The sequence below is a fragment of the Nanorana parkeri genome, unplaced genomic scaffold (genome assembly GCF_000935625.1).
Source record: "Nanorana parkeri isolate BGI_ZX_2015 unplaced genomic scaffold, ASM93562v1 scaffold829, whole genome shotgun sequence".
Lineage (NCBI taxonomy): Eukaryota > Metazoa > Chordata > Amphibia > Anura > Dicroglossidae > Nanorana > Nanorana parkeri.
In genome coordinates, this window is record NW_017307097.1 from 29,257 (window position 1) to 53,124 (window position 23,868).

The 23,868-nt window shown below is 41.5% G+C and overlaps 1 protein-coding gene and 1 pseudogene across 1 annotated transcript in view; one reads left to right on the forward strand and one right to left on the reverse strand.

The window, feature by feature from the left end:
* COG3 (component of oligomeric golgi complex 3) overlaps window positions 1-23,868 on the forward strand; it is a 77,394-nt gene that overhangs the window by 27,745 nt on the left and 25,781 nt on the right. The window contains exons 12-16 of the mRNA XM_018565292.1: window positions 1,644-1,783; window positions 5,920-6,080; window positions 8,065-8,173; window positions 21,248-21,372; window positions 22,530-22,619. Of these exons, the coding sequence (XP_018420794.1) occupies window positions 1,644-1,783; window positions 5,920-6,080; window positions 8,065-8,173; window positions 21,248-21,372; window positions 22,530-22,619 (625 nt within the window). The remainder of the gene's footprint in view (window positions 1-1,643; window positions 1,784-5,919; window positions 6,081-8,064; window positions 8,174-21,247; window positions 21,373-22,529; window positions 22,620-23,868) is intronic.
* On the reverse strand, window positions 6,891-7,472 carry LOC108794279 (annotated as a pseudogene).

Consider the following 23,868-nt stretch of genomic DNA (forward strand, 5'->3'; position numbering starts at 1 on the left):
TCCCGGGCCCGTAGGAGGGGCAACAGAGCCCGGGAAGCACAGCGTGGGTGTCCGGCGGGGGGGGGGGCGGCCCCTTCTTCGGGACGCAGAAGCGATCTGGCGACAGGTAAGTCGCCAGGATCGCTTCTGTTGTAAAGCCGACAGTCGGCTCTACAAGTTTAAACAGACTCCCGGCGGCAAAAGTCGCCGGGAGTCTGTTTAAACACTGTACGTCGTCAGTCACGAAGGGGTTAACAACTAATATTATTGTCTCTGCACTTTCCCAACACAAAACAAGGCTCCCCTTCCATTTCTATTGCCTGTGTGCATTCCTGTGAGAGCATGCCTCCTCCCTCTGCATTCCTGTGACCTAGCTTGTGTCTGGAAAGTGCAGAGACACTGAGATAAGAGCTGTCAAGAGTATCAAGAGTTCATCTCCCTATTACATAGCTGCGTATAGAGCCGTATATTTGCGTAGCGAAAAAATGCGCAAAAACAGAATGGAACTGAGATGTGTCCGGGCAGCGCATTTCTGCGTATTTTACACGCATATACGTGTGTTTTGCGCACGTATACGTGTACACTTCATTGAAATTTCTATTATGAATGATACATTCTGGGATTGCATATAGTGCACGCATATACGCACATATGCGTGCATATGTGTATACATGCGTATATACGCAATATACAATTTTGCTCTTGTGTTGTGTGTGAAATTAGGCCTTACAGTTGTTTTATATTGTGACATGTCAGGAGCCATTCACACTTGCACATTCCCACTACACACCTGCTCTGTGTGTGGTGCATTGCAGTAGCACTGTACAGTAGAGTGCACCACGATGAACATACCACGATGTGCATTGTGCTGCGTTGCAAAAAAAAAGGGCCATGCAAGTTTTTTGATCCATTATCCATAATGAATGGGCTGCCCTAAAGCAACGCATGTTAACACATGGCTGAACGGTTTACTGAAGTGTAAATCGCCCCTTAAAGTTCAACTGTAAAGTCATAACACAAGCTACATTATAATAGTAGGAATACGGCCTGGAACTTAGGTGGCTTTAACGCATACTTCTTTCTGACCAAGTGGTATATACAAAAATGTAATTTTCCAGTCCTGCACTCGATAAATAAATTAACTGTATGCACAAATAATATACATTTTAGAGCTTCAGAAATGACAGACCTTTGGCATAGCAAACAGCTGCTGAGTGATATTTACCAGCTATGACAGCTCATTCACCAAACCCACTATGGAGATTTCACTAAATACATTTAGGGTTCATGTTGATGAGTGTTCTTTTCGAAGATGCATATGCTGTGCAAAAGCATGCATTCAAATGTCAAATGCTGCATTTGACAAGAAAAGACTGCATTTGACCTGCCTTGCTTGCAGTTTAAACACATTGTAATAGGGCATTCTGTATCCAAAGAAACACAGTGCAAAGCAGGTCAAATGCCACCTGAGGATTGCCAAGTGTACTGCTTAATTAGAATTGATGAGATTTTGCTGACCTGCAATGCCCTTGGATATAAGCCCTTTTAGTAGATTGAACAGACCTATGTCCTGAGATTTGTATGGCCTTTGTGAAACTCTTGGGATTTGATTTTTATGTTTGTGGATAACTGGATTGTTTTTTATTTTTGTTTTTTTATTACAGTGAACTTTTGGAGAAACTGTGCCTGTCTCTGTATGATGTTTTACGACCGTTGATCATTCACGTAGCTCATTTAGAAACTTTGTCAGAACTTTGTGGTATACTAAAGATTGAAATGCTTGAAGATCATGTGCAAAACAATGGTAACGCATCCCTTTTATCGTTGTTTTTATATTGTCTATATTCTGTGGCCTTTTTATCTCATGGGCTGTCATTCATGAAGTAATCTGTATTTCATAATTATGTATCACTGCCAGCTATCGGCTCTTATCCATGCTAAGCCGATGAAGGCCCTCATACAGGTTAATCATATAGGGGTCTATTCACAAAAGGGTGAAGAGTTTGGAGAAGTGAACCATCTTGGACAACATAGCTGAATTGGAAAGTGAGCTGAATGAGAGAATTTTTCCAGTTCAGCTATGTTGTCCTAGATTGTTCACTTTTCCTGCCTTCTCCAAACTCTTCACCCTTTTTTGAATAGACCCCATAGTGTATTTTGATGTTGAGTGTTTAAAGGAGAAGTATTTGGAGAGTAAACATATAGTCTTCCTGATACTTAGAGCTAGTGTAGGGCACTGCAGCTGTTACGTGCCAGGTGTATACCAAGAGCTGAGTGAGCATGTAACTGTTGATTGCTCAGCTCACAGCTTCTCCAGGTATAGAGTTGTGACTGCCAGGCACTGATCCCCTCAGTGATTTTTCCCCCCAAGGCTCATTGAAGGGACAGATGGGATGGAGCGGGCACAGCTGCCTCTGGCTTTGGGCCACAGGAGTGACAAATGCACGGTTTCTCATGTGCATTTGTCCCCTGCAGCTCCACATACCCTAGGGAAGATGTTAAGTGCTGGATTTCCTTCCTTCTCTGTGGCCAATATGTGTTCTTTAGTACTGTACTTCGGTACTGAATGGAGCCCTGTTACAGGCCACCTCTTTACCTTTGGTACTGTATAGGGCTGCAACAACTAATCGACATAATCGATTATAATCGATTATTGAAAAAGTTGTCAACTTTTTCAATCATCGATTAATCGGCTTCTAGTTAGTTGGCCCTGTTCACGGCTCCACACACGGTACGCGCCGCACCTCCTCTCACCCTCGCTGCTGCCAGACCCGCCCGCACCCACGCTCCACACGCCGCACCTCCTCCCCGCTTCACACTCACCGCCCTTCCACATCCACGATCAGCACAGGGACGCGGGGAAAAGAAGTGAAGAAGTAAGGAGGAGCAGGTGGGGGGATGACAATCGCTGATAGACAGGCCCTATCTCAGAAGCAAGTTGCTGGAAGACTGCTCAGGTAAGCCTGCACTCCCCCCCACATGGTGCTCTATAATGTATTGCTGGTATTTGTATTCCTCTATAGAACTAATCGATTTTGAAAATAATAGTTAGCTGCAGCTCTAGTACTGTAATACATTTGGGCCGTAGGGTTTAGTTTGGGTCCTAACCTTTTTTGTTTGGCCTTCACTTTTGTCGCTCTCGATCAGATGTGGAGTTGCTCTGCTTAAGCAAGCGCAATGCAGGGCTTGGTCTGTTTCAGACCACAATTTAGGTTTGTAACTAATAAGTCTACACCTGAGAGTTTTTATTTTCTCCTTTGTGACAGTCTGATTTACCCTTTACAATAGTAGCATTGGCAGCTCCTGCTTGTGTACCTTCTCCAAACCATAAAGTATGCATGGAGAAATGGCTGTCATTTTTTATTTCGCCTTCTGGTCCGCTAAAATGTTCCCAATTTTGCTATTGCATGGTTCTTCTGTCAGTGCTCATGCATGGGCATCCCAGTTATTGTGCTGGACTGCTGACTTATTGTATCAAATGCATTTGTTCTATTTGGTCTTTAAGGAACAAGGCTTCTTCAGGTTGTTTGTAGATGTAATTTAACTAGGATGTTACTAACTAAAAGAGCACCCATTTTCCTCAGTGCAAAAAGCCCAAGGAAAAGATTAAGTCTTCTCGTTCTCTCTGACTGTTACAAAAGGCCCTCGGCAAGCCATGGTCCGAAGTCCACCTTCTAGGTCTAGCACTCAGTCTGCCTAATCCACAGACACGCATTTCTCAACATGCAGGTGAGCCCCTACTTTCCAGTGTGGAGGTAACTTGGAGAACTTGCTTTTCTGATGCACAGTGGTCATGGGACAAGTGAATTTGTTGTCAACAGAGCCTTGTTGACCCTGGCCTCATGGTTCAGGAAGCCAGCTCTGGAACCAAGGAATTCCTTCATTCCCAAATTTTCAAAGATCCCCATGACAGATGCCAGCCTTTCGGTCTCCCGATCAATACTCTATGCCCAGAGGTGTACCAGGTCCTGTGTTTTAGGTGGGGTAATTGGACAGTTTTGTCTCCAGGTACAGGGATACCCTGATTTATATATTTTCCGTCTATTAAAATGTCTTCCTTGTCTGCTTCACAGGATTGAAATATGGGGCATTTTGGTGATCCCCATTGCTCTGGACTGGCCCAAGTAGATGTGGTACACCATCCTGGTTAGACTCCTGGCAGATGATCTGTGGGCTTTGTGAAATGAACACGATCTTCTGTCCCGAGTGTCATTTTGCCATTCTTCTTTACAGCTGATTTTACCAGCACGAATCAGGGGCATCTCTGAATGGATGTTTCCTACAAGGTTAACAGCTAGTAAGGTTACTTCTTGTAAGGTTTATCGTCATACATAGAAGGCATACTTCACTTTGGATTTCCACCCTTGGAGTTAATCCGTGGCACAAATCCTCTTTTTCCTGCAGCTGTGTCTGGACCACCATTTGGCTCTCAGTACTTTGAGGGCCTGGTTTCTGCTTAGTCTATTGTGTTTCAGAGAATGTTGGTATTTGACTCTTCGATTTAGACCTTTGTACACAAAATCTCCCATGTAGCTTCCCCTGTGACTCTATGAGATCTGAATCTGGTTCCTTCTGCACTTTAAACATCATCACGTAAACCCATCAGAGACATTCCTCTCTCTACTCTAAACCACAGTTGGTGTTTATTGTAGCCATTACCTTTACTAGGCAAGTGTCTGAACAGGTACCCTTTCTTGTTTGCATTAGGAAAAAGGTGTTGAGGCCCAGGACTTCCTTCTTGCCTAGGTATTTTTTTGCCTTTCACCTTAACAAGAACATTGTCCTCCCATTTGGCTCAAGTTCACCAAAAGGAAATTTCCCTCCATTGTGTGGATTTGCTTAAGAGAGTGTGAGAGTCTATTTCTTAGCCATTGTTCTTAGGAGGACTGATTCTCTGTTCACTATCTCTAGGTGGCTCGGGCAGCCATGCTCACAGTTTTAAGGATCAGGTTTCACCTTGTACCTATCAAGGCACACTCTACTAGATCTGCGAGTTCCTCTTTGTCAACGTACAACTATTTCCAGTTTGCAAGGCTAGCACCTGGTCGTCTACTTTTATTTCTTAACATTAACCAGGTGGAAATTCAGGCCTCATCTGATTCCATCTTCGGGCGATAGAGCCCTTATGCGGCTCTTTGAGGTGTAGTCAGTCCCCTCAATGATTCTTTCATGCTGTCAGTACTACTTTGCGAGAAAACCTAGGCACGGCGGTTGTGGGCGGGTTTTCTAGATTCTAAGATTTCCTGTGTTCATCAATGGACTCCAAGAAAAGGGTTTTATGGTGAATACAAAAATCCTATTTCCTAATAAAGCTCAAATCAACCCGTATGTTAGCTTTACATATGCAGTGTATGTATAGGCAGAAAACAAGATACCTAAATCTACATGCCTGTCATTTTTTTGTTCTCAAATATGTTGGCCTTGAGTGGTATTTAGTATCTTTTCTCCATTTTATTAGTGTTAGTATACCACCACATGAAAGAAAATCTATTAAGGAAGGAAAATAAACTGCATTCCCTTTGGGTAATGTTGTGTGGTGGCTGTTTTAGTAATATTTTGCTGGTTTCAACAGAACCCTGTGATTTGGATCCTCGAGGAGCTATGTTCTAAATTTGTAGGGCTTGTGTACATGGGCATTTGTCTGCTTCTGACTTGCTTGCACTCCTCATAAGACAAAAAACCCCAAAATAAATGCCAAGCATCTCAGGTGCAACTTAATAGCAGCCTGAAGTCACTTGTAAGCTAATCACAACTACCTCAGAAACTAGGCAAATGCAGGTCAAAGCAATTCTAATGTAGAGTCAAAGCAACAGAAGAGCATACTGCATTTGACTTGCTTCTGTTTTTTCGTTGATTGTTTTGTATTTGTTTTGCTTCATGAAACTACCCTGAAGAGTTTTTATATCTTTTCCATTAACTTATTTGTTTCATTTGTATCAGTTTGTCAACTGGGTGCCTTTGATGCTGTGGTGAAACAGATGTTGGAGGACGTACAGGAAAGACTTGTTTATAGGACACACATATACATCCAGACAGATATCCTGGGTTACAAGCCAGCTCCAGGAGACCTTGCCTATCCTGACAAGCTGGAGATGATGGAGGTATGTTCTACATAACTAAACAATACCAGTTTTAACAATGGATCGCAAACTGGTAATTGTCTGTAGTATGGAAAATATCCAGCAAGAGGTATCGAGTATGTGCCTGCACAAATTGATTACATCTATGTGAATATCCTTTTTGCGTTCCTTCTTTTTTTTAAAGAAAGAGTAAAAATTACCTGATTGGGAATCGGAATGTATGCTGAAATAATGACTATGCAAAGGCATTTCTGTTCTGTAGCAGTTGATTTTTAAAGTGTCTTCAGGAAAAACTACCATTGTACTAGGGCTGGACTGCATGGGTTGACTGCTCGTTTTTGTCTAGGGGTCGTGTGTAAAGGAATTTGACTTACCTGATCTTCGCTCCCATAGGCTAGATTTCAAGACCGGCGCCCACAGCCTCTTCTCCCCTGCACTCCAGTGGTCAGAGGCCCACTGATGCTGAGGGACAGTCCACAAGCCAGAGTGCAGGGGAGACAGGTGACTGACAACTGTTGGGCGATTGGGATTCAGGCAAGTAAAAGTCCTTTACACAATACTCCTAGACACAAATGAGCAGTTAACCCTTGCATTATGGGGCAGTTTTTCCCCAGAGATAGGTTTAAAGTACATTTATCCCAAACCTGGAAAGAATAAAATGATCATTTGATGAAGACATATAAACAGAAATTAGAAATTGCCTTTGAAACTATTTTTTTTTGTTGCGTTTCACATATCCCAAGCCTTGCCATCCTGGGATTAATGTATTGAGGATAATTTCCAAAAGCAGTAGAAATCCATGTAAAAAATAGACTGTCAGGTAGGGGAGGATTATATACTCCGTGCCGGAATGTTATCCAAATCGTGGATTCCATCCTGATCGATGACCTGCACAGTGAATAACGGAAGGCTCAAGATAAACCTGCTCTGCTATACATTTCTTAAGAAGATCTACTGCCTCTTATGTGAGATCTGGCTTGTAGTAGCGATCCAGGATGCTGAGAATGAGGAGGACTCCATAGCCATAAGCTGCAAATGGTGCTTTTTCCAGACCTGCTAGGTAATCCTATGTAATACAAGGAAGGGCCCTCAATGCTCATCGTAACCTGCCAACAGCAGGTTAACATAGTAAGGAGTCCTGCTCCTAATGTAGTCGGCCAAGTGTCTGCATGTGAACTTTGCAGCTGCACTGTGAGACAGTTCATATCCATTTCTCATTTTGTAAAACTGCACATTCTTCTGAATGTACTCTGCAAATTGCACAGTATCTCCAGCCTCTCCCACATGCAAAAGAAGGATCTTCTCGCTCATCTTGAGCTATTTATCCACATCCTGCTTCATCTTGATGATGCTGTTGGCACACACAGTGTCGGTGGCCACCTTCAAGTAGTTCGGCCCCTGGATCCCGATCAAATACTCGCTCGCTTCCCTCCCCTTTCCTGCCCTGCTAGGTCAGTGTCCAGATTAAGGGTCTGGTTTGGAATTTTAGGGAGGACCCCACTTTTTTTTTTTTTCTTTTCTTTGGTCTGGGAGTCCCCCTTAAAATTCCTACTTGACCTAAAGGATCTGGTATGACTTTTAGGGGGGGAACCTCACGTTTTTTTTTTAGTTCCTTCTGCGGAATGTAAAAGTCATTTTTTTTTCCTTATGTCTGATGTCACTTAGCTGCAACGAAAATTTGTTCTTAGATCCTACGGCTAACGAAATTAACGGAAATTTGTATTTCCTCCAAATGCTGAAACAAATCGACTTTCAGACCTGAATCCCAAAAACCAAATAATGAAAAATCCGAAACTAAACAAATTTTTTGGCTGGCGCACATGTCTATAGTTTACCTTTTCGATCAAAAATTTCTCCCACAGCACCATATTCGTTGATATTGTGTTTTTGAGAATTACACCCACTAGCACAGTGCCGAGGGTACTGTATAAACCTTGGCAGAACATGTCAGCTAACAAATAACGGTTTAGTTAATATTTATTGTAACATTTTTTGTCTTGTACAGCAAATTGCAGAGAGTCTCAAAGAGGAACAAAAAAGGTTGCAGTCTACAGAGGCTTCCTTTTCTGATGTTCGTTTAGAAGATCCAGACTCCAACAACCTCATTAAAAGTGGTATGCTTTAATTATTGATACACTCTCCATGTCAGCTTGTCACTGGAAATCTGCAGTAGGTAGTGGAATAGACTCAACTAATCTGAGTAAGCTGTCTGGCTGTGGAGTGCAGAAATCAACTGCCCACATTTGTGCTGCTAGCTGCAGCCTTTTCCCCACAATGTAATTTATCTTTTACTCTATGTAATTGTTTTCATGTAGCAATGGATTTGTGGGCAATTCTGTGGTATCACAGCCAAAAATTCCATGTGCTAAGAGGCATTTAGAAAAACCTTGCTCTTCCAAAAAACTTTTTATATTTAAATCCCAATGCTGTATTTGGAGATGTGATTGGGGAGATTTCCTCTCACATACTGTTGGGTCTACAGATGGCATACTTTAATGTTGTAGCATAACTTGAAGGGTCAGGCTAGAGTCAAACTACCTGACAATTTTAGGAGTCTCCAGGCAAGTGATGGCAAACCTACGGCACGTGTACCACAGAGAGCACACAGAGGCCACTCTGGTGGCACGCGAGCCTAGGTGCCGGGGCCTGCACACTCCAGGTGGGGTGCTGCATGCAGGCCTCCGGTGTCCCACAGGTCTCGGAGTCTCATTAAGTTTTTAAAGGTGGCTGCCACGAATGGTGCTGGCCATCTTTAAACCTGGAATGTGCCCAGATCCTATTTATATTGCCGAACCGGCAATATATTACATGAAAATCATCCCTTGGTGGTCCAGTTGAGGATCAGTATGATCTGTATCTCTTTCTGATGCATACCATACTAATCGCTCCCTCGTGGTGCCTCTGCTCAAAGGAAAGAGCGATTTAGTATGGTCTGCTTCAGCCAGAGATGCAGATCACACTAATTCTCCACTGGACCACCAGGGATAAGCCCAGAGTATCCCACTGGACCACCAGGGATAAGCCCAGAGTATCCCACTGGACCACCAGGGATGCAGCTCCTCCCTGCAAAACAGGTAAGCAAGAGAGGGGGTCATTTTTTAAAATGATTAATTTTTAATTTGTGTGTGTGTTTTTAAAAAAAATGAAGATACAGTTGGTATAGAAAAGAATCGCCCCCTTTAGAATAATCACATTTTGTTGATTTGCACCCAGAAATGAAAGCAGACACAGTTTTTTTGTTTTATCCTGCTGTATTTACTCACTGAAACCTATAGTATCCAAGTGAAAGATATAACACCAACATGTCAGGGGGAAAAAAAAAAAATCAAAACTAGAATCACTGAATTGGAAAGAGGATCACCCCCTTGTGTCAGTAGTTTGTTGAACCACCTTTTTGCTTTAATTATAGTATTTAGGCCATTGGGATATGTCTCTTCTAACTTTGCACATCTAGACTTTGCAATATTTGCCCACTCTTCTTTGCAGAACTGATCAAGTTCAGTTAAATTTGTTGGTGACCGTTTGTGGACTGCAGTCTTCAAGTCATTCCACAGATTTGCAATGGGGTTTAAGTCTGGGCTATGATTAGGCCATTCAAGGACATTTACCTTTTTTCTCCTTCAACCACTGTGTGGTAATTTTTGCTGTGTGCTTTGGGTCGTTGTCATGTTGGATGGTAAACCTTCTTCCCATTGACAACTTTCTGGCAGAGGGCAGCAGGTTTTCCTCAAGAATTTGATGGTATTTTGCCTCATCCATTTCTCCTTCTATCCTGACAAGTGCTCCAGTCCCTGCTGCAGAGAAACACCCCCATAACAGGATATTACCACCTCCATGCTTTACTTTAAGAATGGTGTTATTTGGATGGTGATCTGTATTGGATTTATGGCCAGACATATGGTTTGGTGTTGAGGCCAAACAATTCAATTTTAGTCTCATTTGACCAGAACACCTTTTTCCATTTGGCCTCAGAATCTTCAAGGTGCGTTTTGGCAAAGCTCAGTCGTGACTGAATGTGGCCTTTCTTGAGGAGTGGCTTTTTTTTCCTGAAACCCTTCCATACCAGCCACGTGGAGAATTTGTGATATTGTCACATGCACACAATGACATTTCTTTGTCATAAATCCCTCTAATTGCTTCAGAGTTGCTGTAGGCCTCTTGGTAGCCTCTCTGACCTTTTACCTCCTGGCTCTTTTATCCAGTTTGGAGTGACGCACTGATCCAGGGAGGGTTTGTGTTGTATCAAATTCCTTCCACTTCTTAATAATAGACTTCACTGTGGCATTGATAAAGCCTTTGACATTTTTTTTGTATCCATCTCCTGACTTGTGCCTGTCTACAACTTTATCCTGGAGATCTTTTGACCGTGCCTTGCCACCCATAGTTTTATCGTTTACTTCAGTTGCACTACCAGGGACTGAAATGCTCCAGGAAAGCTCTTTTTTTTTTAGGCCTCATTCACAGTGTTGGCCCGTACAGATCTGTGCGGCATGCACGGGCGTTTTGGGCCATTCCCGGGAAGGACAGGTGCTGCGTGTGATTGTACACAGCAACCTGTTCTTCTCTATGGGAGTACGCCGCCGTATGCTCACCCGAACTGCACATCCGTGTGGGTGTCCCTGCTTGGACGCAGACAGGATCCATCCATCCACTGTATGTGTGTGTTTTTTAAATGTGGGTGTGTGTGTTTTTTTTAAATGCGTGTTTCTTTCATTACGTGTGTTAAGTGTGTTTTTATGCATGTGTGTGTTTGATGAGTATGTGATTATATGTGTTTGTATAAATGTTTGGTATTGTGATTTAGTGTGGGCACTGAGGTTTAAAAAAAGGTTCAGCATCACTGCCTTAGGCAAAATAGGGAAACACATATTCAAACTTATTTTCAGTGTTGGCACTTTGAGAGGAATAAATTGATTTTGGGTACTTGTGTTCAAAAACCTTAGCCATCACTGCTCTAAGGCAGTGGTTCTCAACCTGTGTAACCTCGGGACCCACATGTTTCCTTGGTCATTAAGGCGTGACCCAAAAATGATTTCATTTCTGAAACATTTTAATTTATTACACAAAACAACTTGTGCAGTATTCAGCAATATATATTTTGCTGAAAGTAAATGAATTAAAAAAAAATTAAAGTTTATCAAGAATAAAAATTAAATATTTAAAAAAATTAAAATAAAAACGTGTGGACAGTCCCCTCAATGATTCTTTCATGCTGTCAGTACTACTTTGCGAGAAAACCTAGGCACGGCGGTTGTGGGCGGGTTTTCTAGATTCTAAGATTTCCTGTGTTCATCAATGGACTCCAAGAAAAGGGTTTTATGGTGAATACAAAAATCCTATTTCCTAATAAAGCTCAAATCAACCCGTATGTTAGCTTTACATATGCAGTGTATGTATAGGCAGAAAACAAGATACCTAAATCTACATGCCTGTCATTTTTTTGTTCTCAAATATGTTGGCCTTGAGTGGTATTTAGTATCTTTTCTCCATTTTATTAGTGTTAGTATACCACCACATGAAAGAAAATCTATTAAGGAAGGAAAATAAACTGCATTCCCTTTGGGTAATGTTGTGTGGTGGCTGTTTTAGTAATATTTTGCTGGTTTCAACAGAACCCTGTGATTTGGATCCTCGAGGAGCTATGTTCTAAATTTGTAGGGCTTGTGTACATGGGCATTTGTCTGCTTCTGACTTGCTTGCACTCCTCATAAGACAAAAAACCCCAAAATAAATGCCAAGCATCTCAGGTGCAACTTAATAGCAGCCTGAAGTCACTTGTAAGCTAATCACAACTACCTCAGAAACTAGGCAAATGCAGGTCAAAGCAATTCTAATGTAGAGTCAAAGCAACAGAAGAGCATACTGCATTTGACTTGCTTCTGTTTTTTCGTTGATTGTTTTGTATTTGTTTTGCTTCATGAAACTACCCTGAAGAGTTTTTATATCTTTTCCATTAACTTATTTGTTTCATTTGTATCAGTTTGTCAACTGGGTGCCTTTGATGCTGTGGTGAAACAGATGTTGGAGGACGTACAGGAAAGACTTGTTTATAGGACACACATATACATCCAGACAGATATCCTGGGTTACAAGCCAGCTCCAGGAGACCTTGCCTATCCTGACAAGCTGGAGATGATGGAGGTATGTTCTACATAACTAAACAATACCAGTTTTAACAATGGATCGCAAACTGGTAATTGTCTGTAGTATGGAAAATATCCAGCAAGAGGTATCGAGTATGTGCCTGCACAAATTGATTACATCTATGTGAATATCCTTTTTGCGTTCCTTCTTTTTTTTAAAGAAAGAGTAAAAATTACCTGATTGGGAATCGGAATGTATGCTGAAATAATGACTATGCAAAGGCATTTCTGTTCTGTAGCAGTTGATTTTTAAAGTGTCTTCAGGAAAAACTACCATTGTACTAGGGCTGGACTGCATGGGTTGACTGCTCGTTTTTGTCTAGGGGTCGTGTGTAAAGGAATTTGACTTACCTGATCTTCGCTCCCATAGGCTAGATTTCAAGACCGGCGCCCACAGCCTCTTCTCCCCTGCACTCCAGTGGTCAGAGGCCCACTGATGCTGAGGGACAGTCCACAAGCCAGAGTGCAGGGGAGACAGGTGACTGACAACTGTTGGGCGATTGGGATTCAGGCAAGTAAAAGTCCTTTACACAATACTCCTAGACACAAATGAGCAGTTAACCCTTGCATTATGGGGCAGTTTTTCCCCAGAGATAGGTTTAAAGTACATTTATCCCAAACCTGGAAAGAATAAAATGATCATTTGATGAAGACATATAAACAGAAATTAGAAATTGCCTTTGAAACTATTTTTTTTTGTTGCGTTTCACATATCCCAAGCCTTGCCATCCTGGGATTAATGTATTGAGGATAATTTCCAAAAGCAGTAGAAATCCATGTAAAAAATAGACTGTCAGGTAGGGGAGGATTATATACTCCGTGCCGGAATGTTATCCAAATCGTGGATTCCATCCTGATCGATGACCTGCACAGTGAATAACGGAAGGCTCAAGATAAACCTGCTCTGCTATACATTTCTTAAGAAGATCTACTGCCTCTTATGTGAGATCTGGCTTGTAGTAGCGATCCAGGATGCTGAGAATGAGGAGGACTCCATAGCCATAAGCTGCAAATGGTGCTTTTTCCAGACCTGCTAGGTAATCCTATGTAATACAAGGAAGGGCCCTCAATGCTCATCGTAACCTGCCAACAGCAGGTTAACATAGTAAGGAGTCCTGCTCCTAATGTAGTCGGCCAAGTGTCTGCATGTGAACTTTGCAGCTGCACTGTGAGACAGTTCATATCCATTTCTCATTTTGTAAAACTGCACATTCTTCTGAATGTACTCTGCAAATTGCACAGTATCTCCAGCCTCTCCCACATGCAAAAGAAGGATCTTCTCGCTCATCTTGAGCTATTTATCCACATCCTGCTTCATCTTGATGATGCTGTTGGCACACACAGTGTCGGTGGCCACCTTCAAGTAGTTCGGCCCCTGGATCCCGATCAAATACTCGCTCGCTTCCCTCCCCTTTCCTGCCCTGCTAGGTCAGTGTCCAGATTAAGGGTCTGGTTTGGAATTTTAGGGAGGACCCCACTTTTTTTTTTTTTCTTTTCTTTGGTCTGGGAGTCCCCCTTAAAATTCCTACTTGACCTAAAGGATCTGGTATGACTTTTAGGGGGGGAACCTCACGTTTTTTTTTTAGTTCCTTCTGCGGAATGTAAAAGTCATTTTTTTTTCCTTATGTCTGATGTCACTTAGCTGCAACGAAAATTTGTTCTTAGATCCTACGGCTAACGAAATTAACGGAAATTTGTATTTCCTCCAAATGCTGAAACAAATCGACTTTCAGACCTGAATCCCAAAAACCAAATAATGAAAAATCCGAAACTAAACAAATTTTTTGGCTGGCGCACATGTCTATAGTTTACCTTTTCGATCAAAAATTTCTCCCACAGCACCATATTCGTTGATATTGTGTTTTTGAGAATTACACCCACTAGCACAGTGCCGAGGGTACTGTATAAACCTTGGCAGAACATGTCAGCTAACAAATAACGGTTTAGTTAATATTTATTGTAACATTTTTTGTCTTGTACAGCAAATTGCAGAGAGTCTCAAAGAGGAACAAAAAAGGTTGCAGTCTACAGAGGCTTCCTTTTCTGATGTTCGTTTAGAAGATCCAGACTCCAACAACCTCATTAAAAGTGGTATGCTTTAATTATTGATACACTCTCCATGTCAGCTTGTCACTGGAAATCTGCAGTAGGTAGTGGAATAGACTCAACTAATCTGAGTAAGCTGTCTGGCTGTGGAGTGCAGAAATCAACTGCCCACATTTGTGCTGCTAGCTGCAGCCTTTTCCCCACAATGTAATTTATCTTTTACTCTATGTAATTGTTTTCATGTAGCAATGGATTTGTGGGCAATTCTGTGGTATCACAGCCAAAAATTCCATGTGCTAAGAGGCATTTAGAAAAACCTTGCTCTTCCAAAAAACTTTTTATATTTAAATCCCAATGCTGTATTTGGAGATGTGATTGGGGAGATTTCCTCTCACATACTGTTGGGTCTACAGATGGCATACTTTAATGTTGTAGCATAACTTGAAGGGTCAGGCTAGAGTCAAACTACCTGACAATTTTAGGAGTCTCCAGGCAAGTGATGGCAAACCTACGGCACGTGTACCACAGAGAGCACACAGAGGCCACTCTGGTGGCACGCGAGCCTAGGTGCCGGGGCCTGCACACTCCAGGTGGGGTGCTGCATGCAGGCCTCCGGTGTCCCACAGGTCTCGGAGTCTCATTAAGTTTTTAAAGGTGGCTGCCACGAATGGTGCTGGCCATCTTTAAACCTGGAATGTGCCCAGATCCTATTTATATTGCCGAACCGGCAATATATTACATGAAAATCATCCCTTGGTGGTCCAGTTGAGGATCAGTATGATCTGTATCTCTTTCTGATGCATACCATACTAATCGCTCCCTCGTGGTGCCTCTGCTCAAAGGAAAGAGCGATTTAGTATGGTCTGCTTCAGCCAGAGATGCAGATCACACTAATTCTCCACTGGACCACCAGGGATAAGCCCAGAGTATCCCACTGGACCACCAGGGATAAGCCCAGAGTATCCCACTGGACCACCAGGGATGCAGCTCCTCCCTGCAAAACAGGTAAGCAAGAGAGGGGGTCATTTTTTAAAATGATTAATTTTTAATTTGTGTGTGTGTTTTTAAAAAAAATGAAGATACAGTTGGTATAGAAAAGAATCGCCCCCTTTAGAATAATCACATTTTGTTGATTTGCACCCAGAAATGAAAGCAGACACAGTTTTTTTGTTTTATCCTGCTGTATTTACTCACTGAAACCTATAGTATCCAAGTGAAAGATATAACACCAACATGTCAGGGGGAAAAAAAAAAAATCAAAACTAGAATCACTGAATTGGAAAGAGGATCACCCCCTTGTGTCAGTAGTTTGTTGAACCACCTTTTTGCTTTAATTATAGTATTTAGGCCATTGGGATATGTCTCTTCTAACTTTGCACATCTAGACTTTGCAATATTTGCCCACTCTTCTTTGCAGAACTGATCAAGTTCAGTTAAATTTGTTGGTGACCGTTTGTGGACTGCAGTCTTCAAGTCATTCCACAGATTTGCAATGGGGTTTAAGTCTGGGCTATGATTAGGCCATTCAAGGACATTTACCTTTTTTCTCCTTCAACCACTGTGTGGTAATTTTTGCTGTGTGCTTTGGGTCGTTGTCATGTTGGATGGTAAACCTTCTTCCCATTGACAACTTTCTGGCAGAGGGCAGCCGGTTTTCCTCAAGAATTTGATGGTATTTTGCCTCATCCATTTCTCCTTCTATCCTGACAAGTGCTCCAGTCCCTGCTGCAGAGAAACACCCCCATAACAGGATATTACCACCTCCATGCTTTACTTTAAGAATGGTGTTATTTGGATGGTGATCTGTATTGGATTTATGGCCAGACATATGGTTTGGTGTTGAGGCCAAACAATTCAATTTTAGTCTCATTTGACCAGAACACCTTTTTCCATTTGGCCTCAGAATCTTCAAGGTGCGTTTTGGCAAAGCTCAGTCGTGACTGAATGTGGCCTTTCTTGAGGAGTGGCTTTTTTTTCCTGAAACCCTTCCATACCAGCCACGTGGAGAATTTGTGATATTGTCACATGCACACAATGACATTTCTTTGTCATAAATCCCTCTAATTGCTTCAGAGTTGCTGTAGGCCTCTTGGTAGCCTCTCTGACCTTTTACCTCCTGGCTCTTTTATCCAGTTTGGAGTGACGCACTGATCCAGGGAGGGTTTGTGTTGTATCAAATTCCTTCCACTTCTTAATAATAGACTTCACTGTGGCATTGATAAAGCCTTTGACATTTTTTTTGTATCCATCTCCTGACTTGTGCCTGTCTACAACTTTATCCTGGAGATCTTTTGACCGTGCCTTGCCACCCATAGTTTTATCGTTTACTTCAGTTGCACTACCAGGGACTGAAATGCTCCAGGAAAGCTCTTTTTTTTTTAGGCCTCATTCACAGTGTTGGCCCGTACAGATCTGTGCGGCATGCACGGGCGTTTTGGGCCATTCCCGGGAAGGACAGGTGCTGCGTGTGATTGTACACAGCAACCTGTTCTTCTCTATGGGAGTACGCCGCCGTATGCTCACCCGAACTGCACATCCGTGTGGGTGTCCCTGCTTGGACGCAGACAGGATCCATCCATCCACTGTATGTGTGTGTTTTTTAAATGTGGGTGTGTGTGTTTTTTTTAAATGCGTGTTTCTTTCATTACGTGTGTTAAGTGTGTTTTTATGCATGTGTGTGTTTGATGAGTATGTGATTATATGTGTTTGTATAAATGTTTGGTATTGTGATTTAGTGTGGGCACTGAGGTTTAAAAAAAGGTTCAGCATCACTGCCTTAGGCAAAATAGGGAAACACATATTCAAACTTATTTTCAGTGTTGGCACTTTGAGAGGAATAAATTGATTTTGGGTACTTGTGTTCAAAAACCTTAGCCATCACTGCTCTAAGGCAGTGGTTCTCAACCTGTGTAACCTCGGGACCCACATGTTTCCTTGGTCATTAAGGCGTGACCCAAAAATGATTTCATTTCTGAAACATTTTAATTTATTACACAAAACAACTTGTGCAGTATAGATGCGTCCGGTGAAATATCTGTAGTTGAGTTTCTGGCTCTGCTCACCTGCTCCGGCTGTTATGATGATCATCTCTCCCACTATTGCCTAATTTTATATATGGAGAATACAATCAAACAAGAATAAACCTCGGGACTTTAAGGATACTCAAATATATGACTCAAATAATACATTATTGAAAACTACTTTTCTCTATTGTCTTTCGAGATACTGTTTTTTGGGGGTTTTTTTCTCTTTTTTTTTTTAACTTGAAGCTGTAACTGCCTGGGCTCTCTTTGTAACAGATTTTGAACCAGTTGCGGCAGCAAAGGAGATGGTCTTGCCTGTCCCAGGGAGTGCTTCATGTTTCGAATATAGCCATTGTTCATATTCCTGGGGTGAACTGGCAGGCAGATTTTTTCCAGCAGACAACATCGAGATACTGAGGAATGCCTCCATCTGGGGGTCTTTTAAGACATATGTCTGCTTTTGGGGGTATGCCGGATGCTAGCATCTTGGCTCAACAAGTAGCAGAACAGTGTTTCCAGAATGGGGGATCCAATGGCAGATTCACCCAGGTGACACCATATTTCTTGATTCATTTGTTCCCTCTGCTGAAGCTTTTAGCTCGTCTACTTGGCTTCGCATTGGCTGTTGGTATATCTACTTCAGGCAAGGTTTATCACTGGTGTGAGCCTCTGGGAGTTTCCCTGTTTACTTTACAGTCAGACATGTTTTTTCTCTCCTCCAGTTGGGGGGGGGTAAAACAACATGTGGCCCTTAGTACCATCAAAATCAGGTGTCTACACTTTTTCAACTTCCCCGTACTTGTTATTTGCTGATTTCGTCCTTTTATACAAGGGATTACTCATGTTGCTTCCCCTCTTAGGCTTTGCCCCCTACCATTGAATTTAAATCTAGTATTTTCTGTGTTTTAAAAGAAAACGCCTTTAGAACTTGTCTGGCTGCAATTGACTCCAAGGATATCTTTCTCCATTGCCTGGATGTGGTGTGGGTCTTCCTTTCAGACATGTTCTCTTTTAGGCAGACATATGGCCATTTTGTCATTCCAGAAGGTCCTGAAAAAGGTCCTCCAGTTTCCAGATCCACTATTTCTAAGTGGATTCGACAAGTTTTTGTGCAGGCCTATGACATGCAATATAAAGTGTCGTCTTTTCCTGTTAAAACCCACTCCACTAGGGCAGTGAGTGTTTTTGATTACCTTCAAAAGCATACATAGTCCACGCAATCCATATGCTACAGCGTGGAGTGGATGGTGATTTATAGTATGTAGGATGCAACATACAATGCTGGAACACCCAAAACTCCCAGAAAGGAACAGAGTCAGGAACACCGGCAATAATATTTAATTAATGGAACATCCAAAACATAAGAAGCCAGGGGTTAATTCTGCCCCACATGTTCCGCATAAATCTAAAATACAACTTCTGGGTGAACTGATCGTTTACATTTTCATCATTACTGCATCAGTTTTTATTGTTGCTAGCACATTTTTGAATAGAAAATGATCTGTTTTCTCCATTCTGACTGCAGGTTTTTTTGCTTCTATCCATTTCTGCCGAAGGAAACTGGTGCAGGTTGTCAGTTAACTTTTTCCACTTTAATAGTTTTCTTGTTCAGCCTCTGTGCAGGTTACAAAATCATTTTTTCTCCACTTTACAGTAATATTGCTTCATGCTTCAGGATGGGAATGTAATTGCAGCTTCATACGAAAGGCTTGATAAAATGTCAGCTTGCTTGTAATTGACAATGTGACAATGTGAAAAATGTCCTTGCTTATATGAAACATTAAATACTACTTCATAAGGGGAGAAACAGAGGAAATTTTAAGCTGTCTCGGTCTCCTTTTAGAGGAAGATGAAAATTTTTCATAAAGGCCGTTTTATCATTATCTCCTCTATATATACAGTACTTGTGGTGAAATCATGTTTGATGTGCTGTTTCCAGGGTGATGGCATTTGAGAATTTTTTCTCAGAATGGCTAAAGTGTAAATTGCTGTTGTGGTTATCAAAAACAAAATCATCAAATCTTTCACTACAAAAGGATTGAATGGCTTTCCTGTGTAGAGCGGTGTATACCGCTGCACATGTGTTTTATAAAAGGGGAAGAATAAAATATTTGTATGGGGTTCTGGCATTGTTTGTTTTTTTAATTTTTTCTACGTAGTCGCACCTTGGGACCACAACAGCCAAAGAGGAAGCCAGTGTGAAATTAATTATTATACAGGATTTATATAGCGCCAACAATTTGCGCAGCGCTTTAATCACTTGGAATTAAATCCACATAATTTTCAGTATTAAAGTACAACTAAAGGCTCCTGTATGACAATAGTACCTAGTTCAGTTATTATTTGATGTGCAAGCCTCATAAAGTTAACCAAACGCTTAATTTCCCTTCTCTGAGCGAAATCTTCCTTTGTTTTGGCAACAGAGGCAGTGCTGTCAATCCAGAAAGCAGTGGGCGGGACTAGGTGTGGCCAGGTGCTGATTGACAAGCTACAGGCTTGTGAATCAGCAGTAACCATGCTGCCAGCCACATTCCCGCAACATTTGTTCATTCAACTGAGCAGACACAGCCTACATGAGAGTGGCAACTCTGCTCTAAATTGTGGAGCAGTGTAGCATTATTTCCACACCATCACAGGAAGTTGCATGGGGCTGACTTTAGTGGCTCAACAGGCATTTGTGGGACTTTGCAGGAGGACTCTTAAGTGCAGCTACACTTCTAATCAAGTGACGCAGCACATATACAGGTGAAACTCGAATAATTAGAATATCATGCAAAAGTAATTGCAGTAAGTGCTGCAAAAGGGGCCCAAACCAAGTACTGAGTACATATGCATGCTTGTACTTTTCAGAGGTCCGATATTGTTCTATGTACAATCCTTGTTTTATTGATTGCATGTAATAATCTACTTTTTTGGGGTTCTTGGGGTTTTCATGAGCTGTAAGCCATAATCATCACAATTATGACAAATCATGGCTTGAATTATCTTGCTGTGCATGTAATGAGCCTATCTCATTTATTAGTTTCACCTTTTAAGTTGCATTAGTGAAATAAATGAACTTTGCACGATATTCTAATTATTCGAGTTTCACCTGTATGTAATGGGAGGAGGTAGGCCTACCTTTTAAGTTTGGTTTCTAGTTAAGCTCTCTTAATTCCGCTATTGGTAGGGGAGCATATATGGGCACCTAATTGTAGGGATGCACTGATACGGATACTAATATCGGTATTGGTGCCTATACAGAGTATTTGGGTGAGTACTCGTACTCGCTCAAATTCTCCCGATGACAATTCTGATTCCGGAACTTCCGGGATCAGGAAGCTGTGCGGCGAGTCATGACGGGTGCCAAAATAAAACAGTACTCGATACGGAAAAAAAAGTGTATCTGTGCATCCCTTCTTAATAGCTTGTTTGCATTTAACAGGCAGACCCCATGTTTAACCTTCTTGGCGGTATTCCCGAGTATGGCTCGGGGTTAATTTTCAGTACCAAAAGCGGTAGCCCTGAGCCACACAATACACAGCGCTGCACTTGCCTTCTCCCTACGAGCTGCGCTGTGTCCTCCGGCCGATGCCGGCATCCGTCTTCCGGGTTCCGTCCCTTGCGAGCGGCCGCGTCGCCATGGGGCGCAACCAGCGGGAAATTAAAAAAAAAAAACGGAAAAGAAAATAGACACAAAAAAGCAAAGAATATTGGGAGAAATCATACCGCCAGGGATGTTAAGGACCTTTTTTAAATGCAGCTTGCTTGTTTTAAGGTTGCATTTGACATGCAACCTTGAAAGGTGCATTCTATCTGTATTTGACCTGCTTTTAAGCTGTGTCAACCTACTTTACACTGCTTTTGCATTCCCATTGACCTACATGGAGAGAGAAGCTGTTCTGATGTAAAAAAAAAAGCTTGTTGACCCAAGCCATAAGATTGTCTGTGTTCCAGAATAGTGCACCTAGCACTAAATGTGTGCTCTTCATTTCAGGCACTTCAGAGTCATCAGGCTCGCGAGCACAGAGTACAATCTCACCTGCTGACCTGCATGGTATGTGGTATCCTACCGTAAGGAGGACGTTGGTGTGTCTGTCCAAGTTATATCGATGTATTGATGTAAGTTGAATTGCAAAGTAAACAGTTAAACCCTTTTGTCACCATTTATGTAGGCTTTGATATGATGCTGTTGGTTAAAATAAACTGGAGGGTGATATCAAGTATAGATGAGGAAAAAATGATTTTGAGATGAATGGCTAGTTTGGGCGAATTATATTTAGAGATCTTTTGTCTTATTCATACTCCTTTTTTTTTTTTTTTTTTTTTTTAACTCTGAAAAACATCTTAACACTTTTTAACCCTGCTAAACATCCTAACACACTTTCAGCACACTTTGTACTAAGAGCAGGGATACTTGGTTCACATCTATTGCAATACATGTATAAGATGACCAACTGTGTCAAAAGAGAGTCCCTACTTTACTAGTGAAATGCCAAACACATGCATGTACATAGGATACATATAGTTAAAAAGATAACTTTCTAATCTTTTATGTTTTATTATTTATAGTAATGTACAGAGGGCTCATTGAGAGTATTTTCATATCAAATGTGAACATTATATATGATTGTATTAAAAAAAAAACAATTCCTGTGTTTTTTTCATATATACAATGAGGGGAATTTATCAAAACAGGAGCAGACAAAATCTTAAGCAGCTGTGCACAGCAACCAATCAGCTTCTCTCTTTAAGGTGCACATACACCTTACGATTATGGGACGATAATCGTATGCGATCGACTTTTCGAACGACAATCGTACGTGTGAATGTAGTGCTCGAACTGACATTACTGTACAATCGTACGACTTTTGACGGTCAAGCATGTTTGAAAACTTTGCTCGATTGTACGATTGTCGTAAGGTTGCTGGCGTTTCCGTCCGTCAAAAGTCGTACGATCTACCCTGCGCATGCGCGAACGAAAATACGACAAATCAATTAGCGCATTTCGTCCAGGTGCTTTTCGTTAATTACGGCTAAATTAATCTTGCGATCATCGGGGCAGGATGGGGCTGTCGTACGAAAATCGTACGACTATTCGATTATCGGACGAAAAGTTTCGTCCGATAATCGTAAGGTGTATGATCACCTTTAATTTAGTGCTGTTCAGATTTGAAAATGGAAAAGAGAAGCTGATTTGGTTTCCATGCACAGCTGCTCCAGTTTTGATCAATTCCACTCAGTGTATTAATGTAGTTTTCTATTTCTTTTTTCTCCAGAGGGCAGTCTTCCAAGGTCTCTCTCAGGAGGCGCTCTCAGCTTGCATTCAGTCTTTGTTGGGTGCTTCCGATGCCATTACAAAAAACAAGGTCAGAAGAATATCTTTATTTTGTACATTTATTGATTTCTGAATGAAAAGCCGCATGATTTGGGTAAAGATTTTGTTATAAAAGCCCTTACAACACATTGTAACAAAAAAGTAGGTGTCCTGATTTCTGCTTTTGCTGAGTAACAGAATTCTGTGTTTTGTCTTATACCTGGGACATTAGAGCAACTTTTATCTACATCTCCAAAGTGGGTATAGAGGCACTCACGGGCCTTGCAGCAGAGAGAAGTCAAAGCATCAACATCTTATTGTCTCTATCATCCCTTCATCTCGATGGAGCTCAGTCCATCCTTTCTTAAGACAGGAGTCTTCCACAAGCCCAGTGTCTTGACATAGATGGATGGAGCTCCAAGTCTTGACATAGATGGATGGAGCTCCAATTTATTTTGTGTATGTTGTGTATTTTGAGCGCGGGGGTATGTATCTATGTGTGTGTGTATGTATGTATGTATGTTTGTGTACACACACACATATATATACAGGGCTTGAAAAATTTGACGGTGTCTCACCAGTCAGTCAAAAATTTTACCAGTCAGCATGACCGGACTATAGCCTTGCAATTTATGTTAAAAATGTTTGGGGACAGATAGAGACTTCTTTTGTGACCCCCACGGGGGGTTATTTTATTTTTTTTACTATATAATGAAAAAGTACCATAAATGTAAAAAAAAAAAAAAAAAAAACAAGAAAAGTTTCCCTATGTTATGTTATAAAACATTTATTCTTACCCATAATTTTAGTAAAACATAAAATTCGGGGTCAAGTCGGGTAAATAGACACCAAACATGTCAAGCCCTAAAATTGCGTGTGCCCACGAAAAACGCCCATAGGCGACGATTAAAATGCTTTTACTGCTCATCAGTTTAGTGTTATCAGTGATTAATGGCCCTAGAATTATTGCTCTCACTCCGACGTTTGCGGCGATATGTAACATGTGCGACACAATAGGCGCAATCGTCGTTTTAGTTTTTCATTTTTTTTTATGCTTTATTTTTTTTTTATGATTCTTTAATTTTTATATTACTTTTTTTTTAACACACAACTTTATTGCTATTACATAGGGGGCTAAGAAGCCCCCTATGGGATAGCCAATTTACATGACAGGTCCTCTTAATGGAGACATCAGGGGTCTCCAAGACCCCTAATGTCACCTAGGGACCCCCAGAGAAGCTGATGAAGCAGAGATCGGCTTCATCAGCTTCTCTAGCTGGAGAGTGACACTGAATGCAGGA